The 16,211-nt window shown below is 44.3% G+C and overlaps 1 protein-coding gene across 1 annotated transcript in view; it reads right to left on the bottom strand.

Annotated features, from left to right (window-relative positions):
- DPP10 (dipeptidyl peptidase like 10) overlaps positions 1 to 16,211 on the bottom strand; it is a 143,360-nt gene that overhangs the window by 31,282 nt on the left and 95,867 nt on the right. Inside the window, exons 6-14 of the mRNA XM_066575248.1 lie at positions 15,430 to 15,482; positions 15,269 to 15,350; positions 14,884 to 15,004; positions 9,823 to 9,977; positions 7,690 to 7,787; positions 6,190 to 6,313; positions 5,940 to 5,978; positions 5,409 to 5,516; positions 3,909 to 4,000 (exon numbers count right to left, since the gene is read on the bottom strand). Coding sequence (XP_066431345.1) covers positions 3,909 to 4,000; positions 5,409 to 5,516; positions 5,940 to 5,978; positions 6,190 to 6,313; positions 7,690 to 7,787; positions 9,823 to 9,977; positions 14,884 to 15,004; positions 15,269 to 15,350; positions 15,430 to 15,482 — 872 coding nt within the window. The remainder of the gene's footprint in view (positions 1 to 3,908; positions 4,001 to 5,408; positions 5,517 to 5,939; positions 5,979 to 6,189; positions 6,314 to 7,689; positions 7,788 to 9,822; positions 9,978 to 14,883; positions 15,005 to 15,268; positions 15,351 to 15,429; positions 15,483 to 16,211) is intronic.

The following is a 16,211-nucleotide window of genomic DNA, read 5'->3' as shown; positions in this document are numbered from 1 at the left end:
ATCTCGTTTTCTCTCACAAAACAACTATGCGACCCAAATGGCCGTTACATAGTTCTGGTGGGAGAGCTGAAAGGCTCCCCAATTACTTTAGTCAACGCCTATGTCCCGAACAACAAACAAATAAACTTTCTAAACAAACTTATGAAAAAAGTAAAAAAAATAGCGAGGGGGCCACTACTCCTATGCGGAGACTTTAACTTGTGTCCTGAAAAATCCATTGACTCCACCCAACATCCAAAAAAAAACGATTGGCGCTGGTTTAAACCACTGGCTGCGTAAATACTCGCTCTTTGATACCTACCGTTGCTTAAACGCCGCGTCTAGGGAATATACATTCTACTCTCCCCGCCACAAAACGTCCTCCCGCATCGACCTATGTCTGGTGGATAAACAGCTCATAACAGCAGTAGTGAAGGCAGAAATAAGCACGGCTACGTGGTCTGACCATGCCCCAATAGTGACATCAATAGCTCTGGGCGGGTCTAAGCAACCAACTAGATTGTGGAGAAATAACGTGTATTTAATGAAAATCCCTGAATATAGAACCGAAATTACAAAGAGCATAGAGGAGTTCTTCACAATAAACGATTCCCCAGACATAGATCCCGGCATTCTGTGGAATGCTCATAAAGCGTTTATGCGTGGGGTGCTTATTAAGTTAGGGGCCAGATTCAAAAGGATAAAGCTAGAAAAAACTGACTCTCTAGTGCGGCGGATACAGCGCCTGGAGGACGAGTTGCATAAAAACCCCCTCCCAGCCTCCCATAACGAACTATTTAAACTAAGACTCGAACTTCGTAAACTATTGCATAGCGACTTCGACAAAGAAACCACAGCTCGGAGAGCTAACATCTATTCCTCGCTGAATAAACCTTCTAGATGGATGGCCAATCTAGTTAAAAGAAAGTCAGTTAAAGCCACAATTCCATTCTTGTGGAATTCAAAACATAAGGAATTCAAAATAACCCATCCAAAGCAGGTAGCAGACAAATTTTGTTCCTACTATAGTGAACTATACAATTTAAAGGACGACCCGTCGGTCACACAACCAAACAAAAGTGCGATAGACAAATTCTTAAATAACCTAAATCTCCCTAGCATTACCAGTGTACAAGCGAAAGTATTAGACAGGGAGATGTCCGGTCCTGAAATCACCGAGACAATCTTAAATATGAAGAATCATAAGGCCCCCGGTCCTGATGGATACTCGTCAGAGTATTATAAACTATTCTCGTCCTTTCTGTCCCCATATTTAGTCAACTATTTCAATTCCGCTATGAGGCGGGGCGTCTTTCCAGAAGAGGCTCTGCAAGCCATTATTGTAGTCTTGCCCAAAGCGGGCAAACCCCCAGACGACCCATCTAACTTTCGGCCAATATCGCTGTTAAATACGGATATAAAAATTTACTCCAAAACATTAGCGACTCGGCTGCTTGGAATCCTTCCTGAGATCATACATTCCGACCAGGTCGGATTTGTGAGGGGGAGGCAGGCCCCGGATGGCACCCGCAAGGTCCTGAACCTTCTACACTCTTTAAAAACATCTCACACTCCGGCGGTCATGTTGGCCCTTGATGCTGAAAAAGCTTTTGACCGGGTCCATTGGGATTATGCATTCCAAACGTTAGCCAGGTTTGGCTTGGGGGAGGGACTGCGGAGTGCCATCCGGGCTCTGTATTCTGTTCCGTCAGCAAGGACACTGGTGGATGGCACGCTTTCCGACTCGTTTAAAATATCAAACGGGACGAGGCAGGGCTGCCCCCTTTCCCCGATTCTATATGTTCTCACCATAGAACCCCTTGCAGAAGCCATTAGGTCGTCCCTTGAAGTAAGAGGTATCCCACTAAACTTCCGCCAATACAAGATTGGATTATTCGCGGATGATGTCATTTTAACCTTGACACATCCCCTCACCTCCCTAAGGGCAGCCCAACAAATCCTACACTCATTCAGCAGAGTGTCATACTATAAACTTAATACAAACAAATCGATAATCTTGGGGATCAATACTCCTATAGAACTAAAAAATGCAATAAAGAAAGAGTTCCCATACGAATGGAGGGACACGGACCTACCGTACTTGGGTATTCTTTTAACACCTAATATAAATGACCTCGAGAAAACGAATTTCCCTCCACTGATAGAAGGGGTGCAGCAAGAAATAGACCGTATGTCACGACTTAACTTGTCATGGTATGGCAGAATCTTGTCATATAAAATGAAACTCTTACCCAGGATTCTTTATGTCTTTAGAGTCCTACCAATTATTATATCCAAAACCATATTAGCTAAACTTCAAAGACAAGTATCAGATTTTGTTTGGGGTGGTAAGAAATCCCGCCTGGCGTTGTCTATTCTAGCTATGCGCAGACTTAAAGGAGGTGCTGACTTGCCTGACATAGAAAAATACTACAAAGCCTCCCTCTTAAATCAAACGAGACACTTACTCCTGAGAGATGACGCGATGAGTTGGGTGAGCATGGAAAAGAGCTTTGCCAATCTTACAACAGGAGGCATTTTGCTACTAGCAACATCATTAGAAACTATGTCAAAGTTGGCAGACTTGAAATCAAATATTAAAATAAACTCTGACCCATTAGCCCCTACCACACTGGCTTCACTTGCGGCTTGGAGCGATTTAACAAAAAAGGTTGCACAGCGAGACACCTTGGTAGCTCCTATTGTACCCCTCGAGACTCTACCCTTATTCATTCCAGACCTAGAGGTGAAAGGTTGGCTAGAGAGAGGGATGCGGTTGGTGTCCGATCTGGAATCGGGGGGAATCTTAAAAACGTTTAACGAGCTCCGCTCTAGATACAACTTGAATACCCAAGATATCTATAAATTCACCAGAGTTAATTATTTCCTAACCAGGTCCAAAATGCATATGACAAAGATCCCCCAGACTATTGCAAACAAAATCAATTCAACACCTAACCTAAAGAAATCGGATATCAGGCTTTTTTATGACATACTGACCGGTAATGATTCTCTCTCCAAGAGAGTTCACATGTTAAACTGGGAGAGAGAGCTGGAGGTGGCTATTTCATTAGACTCCTGGAGGACTGCCTTCGAATTAGCGGGGAGGTCAACCAAGGGGCAAGGAATTTTAGAAGTTCAAACGAAGATTTTTACGAGATGGTACTACTCCCCTGCCCTACTACACAGTAGGCTGGGGAGGGGAGACGGCCTATGCTGGAGAGGATGTGGCCATAGGGGTACCCTCTCACACATTTTTTACTCCTGCCCCAAGCTAGCTACGTATTGGGGGAATGTGCTGGACTCTTTAGATGTAATCTTAAAAGCCCGGGTCCCAAGAGGGGCATCACACATTTTGCTGCTTGTGGGTTTGGAGGAACTTCCCCCACCAGCCAGGCACCTGGCAAGCCATGCTTTGATGACGGCAAAAACTCTCATAGCACAACACTGGAGAGGCCCAGACCCCCCACATTTCAACGAATTTAAAAATAAGATGGCGGAGCAGAAACTATTTGAAAGATGGTTGGCATTCAGAGAAAATACACTAGCGAAGCATGAGGAGATGTGGAGCAGTTGGAGGGAGTTACCATAATTGTGATATACATAAAGCTCATTGATGCCTAGTCTTGTTCTACCCTGTGTTTTCATGTTACTTCCTGTTTTCCCCCTTTGAAATGCAGAGTTGTAATGAAGGAATGAGGCAGGGAAGCAGTAATTCCTGCATTAAGTTTCTAAATACATATGTGTCTATTCTGTTTATAACAAAGAAAAAAATGTATATTAGTACATGTATGTTTTGTATATGCCACATAATACGCTTTCCTGCTGCCAAATGTATTCACGTTTACATAATAAAAAAAATTTAATGGCAAAAAAAAAAAAAAAGATGTCCTTCTTTGGTCCAGATGGATGATGGGTGTGATACTCACAACTTCTCAGATGGCTCATCATAAGCCAAGATCCTGATGACTTCCCAGCTTCCAGATGTCAGATGTCGGATATTGACTCGGTCGGCTTTTGCCTGTAAACATAAGAACAGATGGGTCAGAATGGCATTCGGATTATCACATGGTTGCTGCTGACCTGCCATGTGATCAGCCACATGCATGATCTCCCCGGTAGTAAAACACTAGGAGGGTCGTTCTGTGTTATGTAACACTCAAGTAAGAAGCATTTATGAAGTCAGGGAGGATGCCGCAGAACTAGATCATTCTCAGCCACTAAACCCCCAACACCATCACGTGACCCATGGAAACAGAAAGTCTGTGGTGAAACGGGAGGATATTCTGTTCTCACAGGAAGATTTTATTACGAGATTCAGCAGCTCCGGGTTTTTCTCGACTCACCAGGAGATGCGCCATGTTTTCATCTAAAGAATGTTCTAGAGAAAACAAGGGCGCCTTGCCAGCCGCTCTGCTCCAGGCTGGATCCTACCGACTGCGGGAGGAGAAACCTATGAGGTCAGTAGATAGAGATCTCCCAGGATCAGTGCCGTAGTATACCATCACCACAGAGAACTCATCACCTAATAGTCTAGAGTGCCTCGGAGTGCTGGCAGTAGCAATGCAAGTATTATCGCATTCGCTGCACCACAGGCCGCCTCTGCCGTCTTCTCTTCTCATCTTCAGCTCCTCCTTGGCACATTCTTCTGGCTACCCAGTAACTACTTTATTTCTGCCCAACCGCTATCTGCTGGAGACTCCATTCTCATGGTACAGAAATGCACTGGAGGCATCTAGAAGCGTGAGGTTATACGGTGCACAAAACATGCGAGGCAGGAAGGTAGCTAAATGCTGCGCTTGTTCGCTGTGCATGGCGTGTCTCCAGTGTGTGTCATTGATGTGAAAAGGTCACTGCATACCCAGCTAAAACTGTCCGACCCCGTAATATCTGCCATGAATTCCAGCAGGGAGTGTCCATGGTGTTAACTGATCAAATGGTCACAACTTGCTGATCTTTGTGCTATAAAACTCAACCTTTGAACATCGAGACTTCGAGAATCTACGCCATGTCAACGTTCTGTGTCCGACAAAGCAAACAGGGTGAAAAATGAAAAGAAGCAAATGGCAGCGTAGTTTGGTGCAAAAAAATCTAAAGATTCTGTATTCCTCCATGCCAAGGATAAAAGGACGCTACGTTTTGACCACGCAGGGTCCTTTTATCCTTGGCATGGAGGAATGAAGAATCTTTTGAATTTTTTTTCACCAAACTATGCTGCCATTTGCTTCTTTTCATTTTGGATTGTGATCTTGGAACAACGGTTCAGGTTCCAGTTGTGGCTTCTGCATGACTTCAGTCCTACCCATGTTGGGCACAATTGTGTGCTGCTGGTAAGCCTTTCCTTTAAAAGCAAACGGGGTGCGGACATGAGTTTGGAGTCAATGTCCCCACGAGGCCCAGAAAGAAACAATGCTGAGATGTATTCTTACCTGGACACTAAACATGGCGATGTGATGGAACTCTCCACGACCACCTTGTTTCACGGGAACGGTCATGAAGAATCGGCTGCCATCTCTAGAAAATATAGGCTCTTCATTCTGTGGAAAAGAAGATTGGAAACCATCAACCTTTCCCTGACTTCACCGACTGCACCATAAGTATAGTTATGAGCAGTTTTCAGGGGTCGTATCATCTCTTATGGAATCACTTAGGTCTGATACATTAGTAACAGTTGTCAGCATTAGTTATATGGTGTCTGTCCTTATTGTGTCCACTGGGTGTTCTTGTGCCCTTCCGGTGTTCCTGTGTCTGCCCGTCATTCCAGTGTGCCTCCAGTACTTCTGTGTCTGCCCAGTGTTCCCCTGCCCGGCATTCTCAGGTCTGACTATCATTTCAGTGTTCGCCTGGCGTTCCCATGCTCGCCCAGCTTTCCTGTGTCTGACCAGTGTTTCAGCATTCATCTGCCTATTGTCCCCATGTCCACCTGACAGCTCTGTTTCTTCTGTACTGTTGATCGTTACCTGTTTTGCCAACCAGACTTCAGAGACAATTTCATACTTCTGCAAAAGAAAAAATGTTGCGTTAAATGTTTTGTCTGTTTCCTGAGAGGCGAACCAGAAGCCCCCAATAACTCAGCATAGCCTGAGGGGGCATTGGAGCTTACAATCTATAGCTTCACTGTATCCCTTATCTTCTACCTCTTCTGGGTGAACCCCCTTTTGTGAAAAGAACCCTGCTTATGGCGGAAATGTACAGCGTCCGGTCTCTTACTTTGATGCAGGCTCCAGTGGTAGTGTCACAGACAGTGAGGATGGAGATATTCTGCAGGCGGTTCATCCATCTGACAACTGTCCGGGTGTTAGTGATCCACTTCACCATCGTTATATAATAATCCCTGCAGAAGAAAGAAGAGGGAAAGGAAGAAGGAAAGAAGAGAGAGAACAAGAGAGAGGGAAAAACAGAGGGGGAGGGAAAAAGAAGGAAAGAAGAGGAGAGAACAAGAAAGGGAAGAAGAAGGTAAGAAGAAGAGAGAACAAGAGAGAGAGAAGAAGATAGAGGGAGGGAAGAAGAAGGAAAAAACAGGAGAAAACAAGAAAGGGAAGAAGAGAGAGGGAAGAAGGAAAGAAGAAGAGAGAACAAGAGAGAGGTAAGACAACAGGGAGGAAAGATAAAAAGAAGAGGAGAGAACAAGAGAGGGTAGAAGAGAGAGGAAAAAATAAAGAGGGAAGAGGAGGGAACAAGAGAGGGAAAAAGAGGAGAGAACAGGAGAAAGAGGAAGAGAACAAGAAAGAGAGGAAAGAAAAATGAAAGAAGAGAAGAGAACAAGAGAGAGGGAAGAAACGGAGAGAACAAGAGAGGGGAGAAGAGGATAGAATGAGAGAGAGAGAGGAAAGAAAGAATGAAAGAAGAGGAGAAAGGAAGAGAGTGGGAAGAAGAGGAGAGAACAAGAGAGAGGAAATAAACAATAAAAGAAGAGGAGAGAACAAGAGAGAGGAAATAAACAATAAAAGAAGAGGAGAGAACAAGAGAGGGAAGAAGGAAAGAGGAGGTAAGAGAAGTGAAGAATAAGGAAGAAAAGGGAAGCAGATTTGCTGTAAATCTGAGGGTGGTATATCGCCTTGCATGAACAGGGAGGTGTACAGCCAGCCTATGGGGATGTAAGTGTACTAGCGATTCTTCATCTATATATGCTGATTCTTGGCCCATGTAAAAGAAAATGATATGAGCACTGATCAACATGTGTCGATTGGTGCTTGAAATATGGGCCTGAGATCTCAGTTTGTCAAAAAGGACCTTTCTATTGGCCAAATATAATGCTCTGCCATCTACTGGTGTCAGAAGAACATTACATGGTAGTAGGACATACAGACAGTAGTTGGGTGAGGGGGAGCAGTGTCACTGCTGGCCGGAAATCAAACGTGTGTATATATATATATCAGCCGTTTCCAGCTCATTGTCAGGTCTTATTTTATCTGTGAATTTTTTTGCCACTTAAATCTGTGAAAAAATAAAAATGCAGAATTCTCTGACGCACGTTGTAGTATAGCGCTATTCACACGTTTATTTCTGTCAGCCTCCCTTTTATAGAATCATTCGCTCCCTTCTGTCTGTATTGTACACCCCTTGATCCTACAACCTGCTGATATAACATGCAGTCCTCTATTTTCGCACCCCGGGGACATCAGATTCTCCTCTCCACCTCCATCCCCATATGTGTCCTTTATTCTCCATAGCAGAAGATCAGTGCTGCGTACGTGTAGGGGTCAGTACCTGGAGCGCAGGCTGTCAGGCGGCATCAGCTCTAAGGTGTGGGTTGGTCCATAGAGATTTGCCACAAATAATTTCACAGTGGGGTTGGTTTGCCCTGCCTGAGAGATACAGGTGTCACGTTAGGAGAGAGAGAACAAAAAGAGAGAGAAAGAAAGGAAAAGAGAGAGAGAAAGATGCAAGATAAGAGACAGAGTGAAAGAGACATAGAGCGAGAAAGAAAGTGAGAGAAAGAGACAGGGAGAGAGACAGATGCAAGGAGAAAGAAAGAAAAATAGATATATAGAGAGAAAGATGCAAGAGAAAAGATAGAAAAAGAGAGAGTGAAAGAAAGAGACATAAAGAGAAAGAAACAGGGAGAGAAATATACAAGGAGAGAGAAAGAAGAAAAAAAGGTAAACAGAAACGAAGATGCAAGAGAAGAGAAAGAAAAAGAATGAGAGAGGGAATGAGACATACAGCGAGAAAGAGACAGGGAGAAAGACAGACAGTGAGAGAAAGATACATTGAGAGAGAAAGAGGAAAAACGAAAAAAAGATAGACACAGAATGAAAGAAACAGAGAGAGATAGAAAGAAAACAGGGAGAGAGAAAGAGACGGGGAGAGAGAAGAGACAGGGAAAAGACAGCGAGACAGACAGAGAGAGAAACAGAGAGAAAAATAAAGAGAGAGAAAAAGAGAAAGGGAAAGGGAGAGGAAAGGAAAATATTTTATATCATGATAGAAATGTCTGACCTCGAAAGATGTAACCACAAGGGTCCGAAAGAAAAACATCCCAACGTGGTATGACAAAGAGGGCAAAACTGTACAGACGACCCTGATACCTGCCTCAAATAAGAAGCACAGAGACCCAAACCCCACCAGTCTGAGGGAGGCCCATGACACCATACAACAGCAATCCAAAACCATCCTCAGAAGGAAAAAACAAAGCTACACCTCCACCAAACTCACCCCACTCCAAGAAGCCCCCCAAGACATCTCCTTCTAGGAACTAGGGAACCACATGGGCACAAACTGTACGGAAAACAACCTCCATATCCAAAACGGCCACATCTGGCTCCAATACTTCAAGGACCTCTACAAGGATATCCCAAAAGACGACCATAGCCCAGAACAAGAAGATATAATGACAAAACTAAAGACTATGGATGAAGTACTCAAAGATCTCCAAACCCCTCTGGATACACCAATAACACTGCAGGAAGTAATAGAGAGAATCCCATCTATAAGGTGCACAAAAGCCAGATGGGATCCTACCAGAAATGATGAAATACAGAAGTGCCAAAAATACAGGCTGCAATAACCAAACTGTTGAACATTGTGCCGAGTGCTGGCTGCTTCCCTCAAACATGGAATCAAGGTCTCATAACCCTATTATACAAGAACGGGGAGAGGTACGACCCAGCCAACTACCGAGAGATATGTGTCAGCAGCAACCAGGGAAAAACTTGAGCAGCACCAACTCAAACTACCAGTGATAGCGGCATAGCCCCAATCATCCTGTACAAAAGACTGGAGCCCACACACATATCCAGACCGGTCAAGGTGGGATTTCAGCCCAACAGAAATATTCTACTTGGAATTCTGCAAGCACTTTCTCCAAGTCCATCAGAGCACCTCAAACCTGAGCTGAGCCGGGCAGATTCCCTACACACCTTACAATCCAGAAGAGGGCACTATTGTTCCAAACCCACCTACAAAATCGCAATCCAAGCTCCTACCATTACAAAGCCTTGACACACCAAAGAGCCCCAAACATACCAAACACCCCAGAACAACATACCCAAACCCAGCCAGACCAAATCACCATCCAGCACCGCCTCACAAAAGGCAAGATCAAGAAAACAATAAACAAGAGCCAAGAGGATTAATTTTACCAGTTTCAGGCGGAACAACATAAGAACATCCCAGAAACTGCCAATACACCAGGGGCTACAGAGGGACTACAAAATGGCCCCATATCTGGAAATACTACCAAACCCCAGAGAATAACAGATCCTGAGCCACCACAGACTGAGCGCCCATAGCCCAGCCATTGAATCAGGTCAGCACATACAGAACTACAAGTCCAGAGCAGACAGACAGACATATAGATTCATTCTCTGCTGGTTACTGAGCAGTTATGTTTCTCTCTACCTTGGGATATGGGAACTGTTTTCCTAGTGGGTACAAGCTGCCGGTGTACTGGGGAATGATCATATTGGGGACAGCACTGTCATTGATGGTGAGAAACGCCAGCCTTTCGCCATCCGGAGACCACCAGTGAGCGATGTGGGTGTGCAGTAGCTCCTCTGAAATAAAACACACAACCAACCATCCTGAACATGACAGAGCTGGACACCAGTATAAGTTCTGCTCCGGGTCCAGTAGTTACTGGTGACAGCCACCTCAACTGTCCTCTACCTCTTCTACCCTCATCTGTCCTTTGCCTCACCAATCTTTGTCCAATCTCTGCCTTACCTGTCCTTAGCCTCTTCCACCCTTAACCATCCTCCGTCTCTTCCATCCTCAACCATACTCTGTCTTACCCACCCTCATCCATTCTCCACCTCACCGATCCTTCGTTTCATACCTCCTCACCCATCCTCCACCTAATCCACCCTTAACTATCCTTCTTCTCTTCCACCCTCAACGAAACTCTGCCTTGTCCACCATTATCCATTCTTCACCTCACTGGGTCTTCGTTTCACCTGTCCTTACCCATCCTCCCCCTAATCAACCCTCAACCATCCTCACCCTCTTTCAACCTCACCCATTCTCCATCTCATTGATCCTTGTCCATACTCTGCCTCATCCATTCTCTTCTATACTCTGCCTCATCCATCCTCACTGATTAGGAGAGCTTTAAGCTAGAACAATATGGGATGGGAAGTGAAAGGCTTGGCAAAAATATACAGCTAATTAATACATTTGAGAACCTTGCTATTAGAAGTGAAAAGAAAGAACAAAGATACAAGGAGGCAGAAGGCAAATAGAGGAGCAAGAGACACCGATCACAAACTAAAATGTTTCTACAGAAATGCACAGAGCATGGGAAACAAACAAGGGGAATTGGAGCTCCTAACACAGGAAGAGAAATATGATGTCATAGGCATCACGGAAACTTGGTGGGATGATACACATGATTGGAATACAAGGCTTGAAGGATACAACTTATTTATAAGACACAGACCTAATAAAAGGGGAGGAGGTGTTGGGTTGTATGTTAGGAAAACATTCATCTCCACAGAGATTCAAGCTTCAGAGCTGGGAGTTCTGTAGGAACTGTTTGGGTAAGAATGCAAGGAGAGAACAACAGAAAGGACACCATTGTAGTGGTGAGATTTTACCCATCCAGACATTTGTAGGGAATCTCTCTCAGGTAAAAGTAATAGATCCAACAAATTCTTATCCGCTCTTGCTGACAACTTTATCTTCCAAAAGGTCAAACAGAAAACAAGGGGATCTGCTATATCAATATTTGCAGATGATACAAAATTATACAAGGTAATTAATACAAAGGAGGACAATGTGCGGCTACAAACTGACCTAGATAAGCTGGGGGCTTGGGCAGAAAAATGGCAAATGAAGTTCAATGTGGATAAATGTAAGGTTCTGCACATGGGCAGGAGAAACAGATGTCACCAATATACACTAAATGGGGTACTGCTGGGAAAAGTGATATGGAAAAAGACCTGGGGTACTAGTGGACTGCAGACTTAACTGGAGCAACCAATGCCAGTTAGCTGCAGCAAAGGCAAATAAAGTCTTGGGGTGCATTAAAAGAGGTATAGGGGGAGGGCCGAGAACATTATCCTCCCACTATATAAGGCACTTGTCAGGCCTCATATGGAATACTGTGTACAGTTCTGCACACCGCTGCTCAGGAAAGATGTTGCAGTGCTTAATGGGGTTCAAAGAAGGGCAACTAAAGTAATAAACTGAATGGGAGGACTGGAATACCCAGAGAGGCATCAAAATTAGGATTATTTACCCTGGAAAAAAGATGGCTAAGGGGAGATCCAATAACCATATATAAATACATTAGGGGACAATACAAGGATCTCTCCCATGATCTGTTTATACCCAGGACCACGACAGTAACAAGAGGGCATCCGCTACGTCTAGAAGAAAACAGGTTTCATCACCAACACAGAAGAGGGTTCTTTACTGTAAGAGCGGTGAGACCGTGGAACTCTCAGCCTGAGGATGTGGTGATGGCAGAATCGATAGAGGAATTTAAGAGGGGACTAGATGCCTTTCTATAGCGCTGTGATATTACAGGATATACACGTTAAGTGACCAGTGGGGTTGATGATCTCAAATGTTGATCCAGGGATTACTCTGGCTGCCATTATGGAGTCAGGAAGGAATTTTTGCCTTCAAATGAGCTAAATGGCTTCTCTTTTTTTTTTTTTTTTTTTTTTAGCCTTCCTCTGGATCAACCGGGGAGGGAGGGGGTGGGGGGTGAAACAGGCTGAACTAGATGGACATTGTCTTCATTCAGCCTAACATACTATATTACTGTCTTGGACCTAATTCTTACTAACAGGGAGGGAATAGTTGAGGAAGTAAGGGTGGCTGGGACCTTAGGAGGCAGTGATCATGCTATCCTTGAATTTTGGATAAAAAGGGGAGGAAGACCTGAAAAAACTCTGGTCTGCAGAAACTGTAAGGCAAGTATCAGAAAAGCTAAAGCTAAAAATGAATTGAGGCTTGCAACAGAGGCCAAAAGCAATAAAAAAAGGATTTTGGGGGTATGTCAAAAGCAAAAGAAAAGTCCAAAATGGTGAATTGGTTAAGAATGATGTTGAGAAGGCCGAACTTTTAAATTCTTGTTTTGTATCTGTTTTCTCTCAGAAAGTAGATGGAACATCAACTGATTTTCCCTGTGCTATTGGGGGAATACAAGAATGCAGGCTATCTATAAGCAGAGAGATGGTGAGGGAACACTTAGCTAACTTAAATGAATTCAAGTCTCAAGGTCCAGATGAATTGCATCCTAGGATACTAAAGGAAGCAGTGGAGGTAATTGCTGAACAATTCGCTATAATCTTTGAAAATTCCTGGAGAACAGGAGAAGTCCCAGAAGATTGGAAAAGGGCAAATGTTGTCTTCAAAAAAGGGAAGAAGGTGGATCCAGGAATCTACAGGCCTGTGAGCCTGACTTCTATACTGAGAAAGATCTTTGAACAAATTATTAAACAGCATGTATGCAAGTACTTGGATGAGAATGGAGTAATTAATGTAGAGCCAGCATGGGTTTGTAACAAACAAGTCATGCCAGACAAATCTAATTTCCTTCTATGACAGAAACACCGACTGGGTTGATCAGGGAAATGCGGTAGATATAGTATATCTTGGCTTTAGTAAAGCATTTGACAAAGTATCTCATACCATACTTATTGAAAAAATGACCAAATATGTGATTGACAAGGAAACTGTTAGGTGGATTCACAACTGGCTGAGTGATCGTACTCAAAGAGTGATCATAAATGGCTGCACATCCAAGTGGAAGAATGTATCAAGTGGGGTACCACAAGGCTCTGTCCTGGGCCCAGTGCTGTTCAACATTTTTATAAATATAGATCTAGAGGAGGGAATGGATGGGAAATTGATAAAATTTGCTGATGACACAAAGCTAGGAGGGATAGCTAACACTAGGGAAGAGAGAGAGTATTCAAAAAGATCTAGAAAAGCTTGCACAGTGGGCGGCAACTAACAGAATGGTATTTAACAAGGAGAAATGCAAAGTCCTACATCTGGGCAAGAAAAATGAAAAAAGCACGTACATAATGGGAGGAATTGGGCTAAGCAGCAGCACATGTGAATAAGACTTGGGTATGCTAATAGATTATAAACTGAACATGAGTCAACAATGTGATGCAGCAGCCAAAAAGGCAAACACAATTTTGGGATGTATTAAGAGAAGCATAGAGTCTAGATCACGTGAGGTCATTATCCCCCTCTACTCTTCCTTGGTCAGACCTCATCTGGAATACTGTGTCCAGTTCTGGGCACCCCACTTTAAAAAAAGACATAGACAAATTGGAGCAAGTTCAGAGAAGAGTTAGAAAGATGGTGAGCGGTCTGCAAATCATGTCCTATGAGGAACAGTTTAAGGATCTGGGAATGTTTAGCTTGCAAAAACGAAGGCTGAGAGGAGACAATAGCAGTCTACAAATATCTGAAGGGCTGTCACAGTGCAGAGGGATCAGCCCTATTCTCATCGGCACAAGGAAAGACTAGAAGCAATGGGATGAAACTGAAAGGGAGGAGACACTGATTAGATATTAGAAAAAACTTTCTGACAGTTAGGGTGCGGGCAAACGAGCGCATAAATGGCGCGTTTTTGCGACCAAACGTATATACGTGACCATCTGAGGCAATGGTTTCGAATGTATTCGTTCACATGGGCGATTTTACGGCGCGTAAAAACGGCAATTCGAAAAAAAACATATGCGACCGAAATACGCGCCAACGCATATTCGATCGCCGAAAAGACCGTTTGCAAAGTAGGAACAAACGAAAATACGCTTTCTAGCTCCGGTCGTGATCAGTGAAAAACGATCGCTCGGGCGATTATACGTTGCGCTCGTGCGAACGTAAATACGCCTACGCTCGTCTGCCCGCACCCTCAGGGTGATCGAAGAGTGGAAGAGGTTACCATAGGAAGTGGTGAGTTCTCCTTCAATGGAAGTGTTCAAACAAAGGCTGGACAAATATCTGACTGGGATGATTTTGTGAATCCTGCACTGAGCAGGGGGTTGAACCAGATGACCATGGAGGTCCCTTCCAACTCTATCAGTCTATGATCCTCTCCTACTCCTACCCTGCTTCATCCATCCTCATCCACTCATCGCCTCATCCATGCTCAATCTCACCCTAACTTCACATCATCCATCAGCACCTATCCTGCACCTCACCCCTTCTGTTCTGTCCACTTGTGGGGCCAACTTTCCTCAAGAAGGTGCAGTTGCAGCAGGAAATAAGAGGGAAGCCAGGGCCACAGAGGGCCCACTACCAATGTTGTGAGTGGTTATGGACTATTAGTTCTCCAGATCCTCATAACCCCCTCCTTGTTGTCATCTCCGCATGGACTATAGAAGCCATAGAGAGATGTTGGAAGAGGATGGGGGAGTATGAGAGGTCTGCAATCATGGATGATGGACTGAACGTCAGCTCCTGGGTCACAGTCATACAGAAGAGTGCATTTACCCTCATAAAGCCAGTCCGAGAGCCCGTTGTAGATGATTCCCTCCTTCCCTGATGAGGTGAGGCGCAGGGAGCTGCTCCTCACATCTGCGCGGTAATAAATATTATTTTCAAAGATGAAGATCTAGAAGAAAAATACAAGATGGCGTAAGTAACACACGATAATAATGATGACGAGACTAGTCATAATAGCCACATAATCGACATGGCGCAGCGAGTCCGACACCGTGAGTTCATGTCCCCTTGGTGTTCAGTAACTTCTGTCCTGCCGTCTACTCTAGTAACACCCAAGTCTGTATTTACATTTCTTCTGTTCACCATGTTTTATGCTCCAATCACATCCAGAGCTGCAATAATGAGCAGATGAGAATATTTCACAGGCTCTTACCAGCTGCTGCCCCTGGACACCCCACGCCGCATGCTGCAGCACCGAGTCTTCCACCTCTGGGGGGTTCAACTCCCAAACTTCCCTAAAACAAGAACACTTCAGATCAGTCCCAATAAAGAAAGTTAGTGTCTGTGTGAAGACGCACGTAGCTGCGGACCTACCTGGTGTGGATGTTGTAGATCACGTAGGAGGCTGTGAACGAATACTGGAACACCTGTAATAAGAGGGAATCCAGGTAAGGCACGGCTATCACCACAATTACAGCATCCCTCCTCTGTCCTCAGGTGATGTACGCAGTGATCACGGACACGGCCCTATCATCACCAGCAATGACCTGTACAGAATAGTCATGGAATTGTTGTTATACACATCTCCTGCAGGAGAATAAACCAACAGGACCTGCGGGCAACCTTGTCACGTGTGACCTGTAATAAGACTGTGATGTACAATAATCTCACCAACAGAATAGAACAAATATGTATGTAATTCAGGAACACTATAGCTTATATCACGCAGGCAGCGGTTAGCATTCTATGATCTTGAGCAGGTTGGGGACATTATCATCAGATATCAGGTAAGCGTCATTATCGTCAGATATCGGGCAGGTGTGGGTTATTGTCATCAGATTTCAGGTTGGGTCAAATATTGGATAGGTTTGGGTCATTATCATCTGATATCGGGCAGGTTGAGGTTATTACGCTCAGGTATTGGGCAGGTTGGGGTCATTATCATCAAATATTGGGCAGGTTGGAGTTATCATCAGATATCAGGTTGGGGTCATCATCAGATATCGGATAGGTTCGGGTCATTATCCTGAGATATCGGACAAGTTGGGGTTACTATGATCAGGTATTGGGCAGGTTGGGGTCATTATCATCAGATATCAGGCAGGTTGGGGTTATTATCATCAGATATTGGGCAAGTTGGGGTTATTATCATCAGA

Source organism: Eleutherodactylus coqui, chromosome 8 (assembly GCF_035609145.1).
Source record: "Eleutherodactylus coqui strain aEleCoq1 chromosome 8, aEleCoq1.hap1, whole genome shotgun sequence".
NCBI classification, from domain to species: domain Eukaryota; kingdom Metazoa; phylum Chordata; class Amphibia; order Anura; family Eleutherodactylidae; genus Eleutherodactylus; species Eleutherodactylus coqui.
Note: the sequence above shows the minus strand (reverse complement) of the source record. Positions and strands in the feature narration are given on the sequence as shown.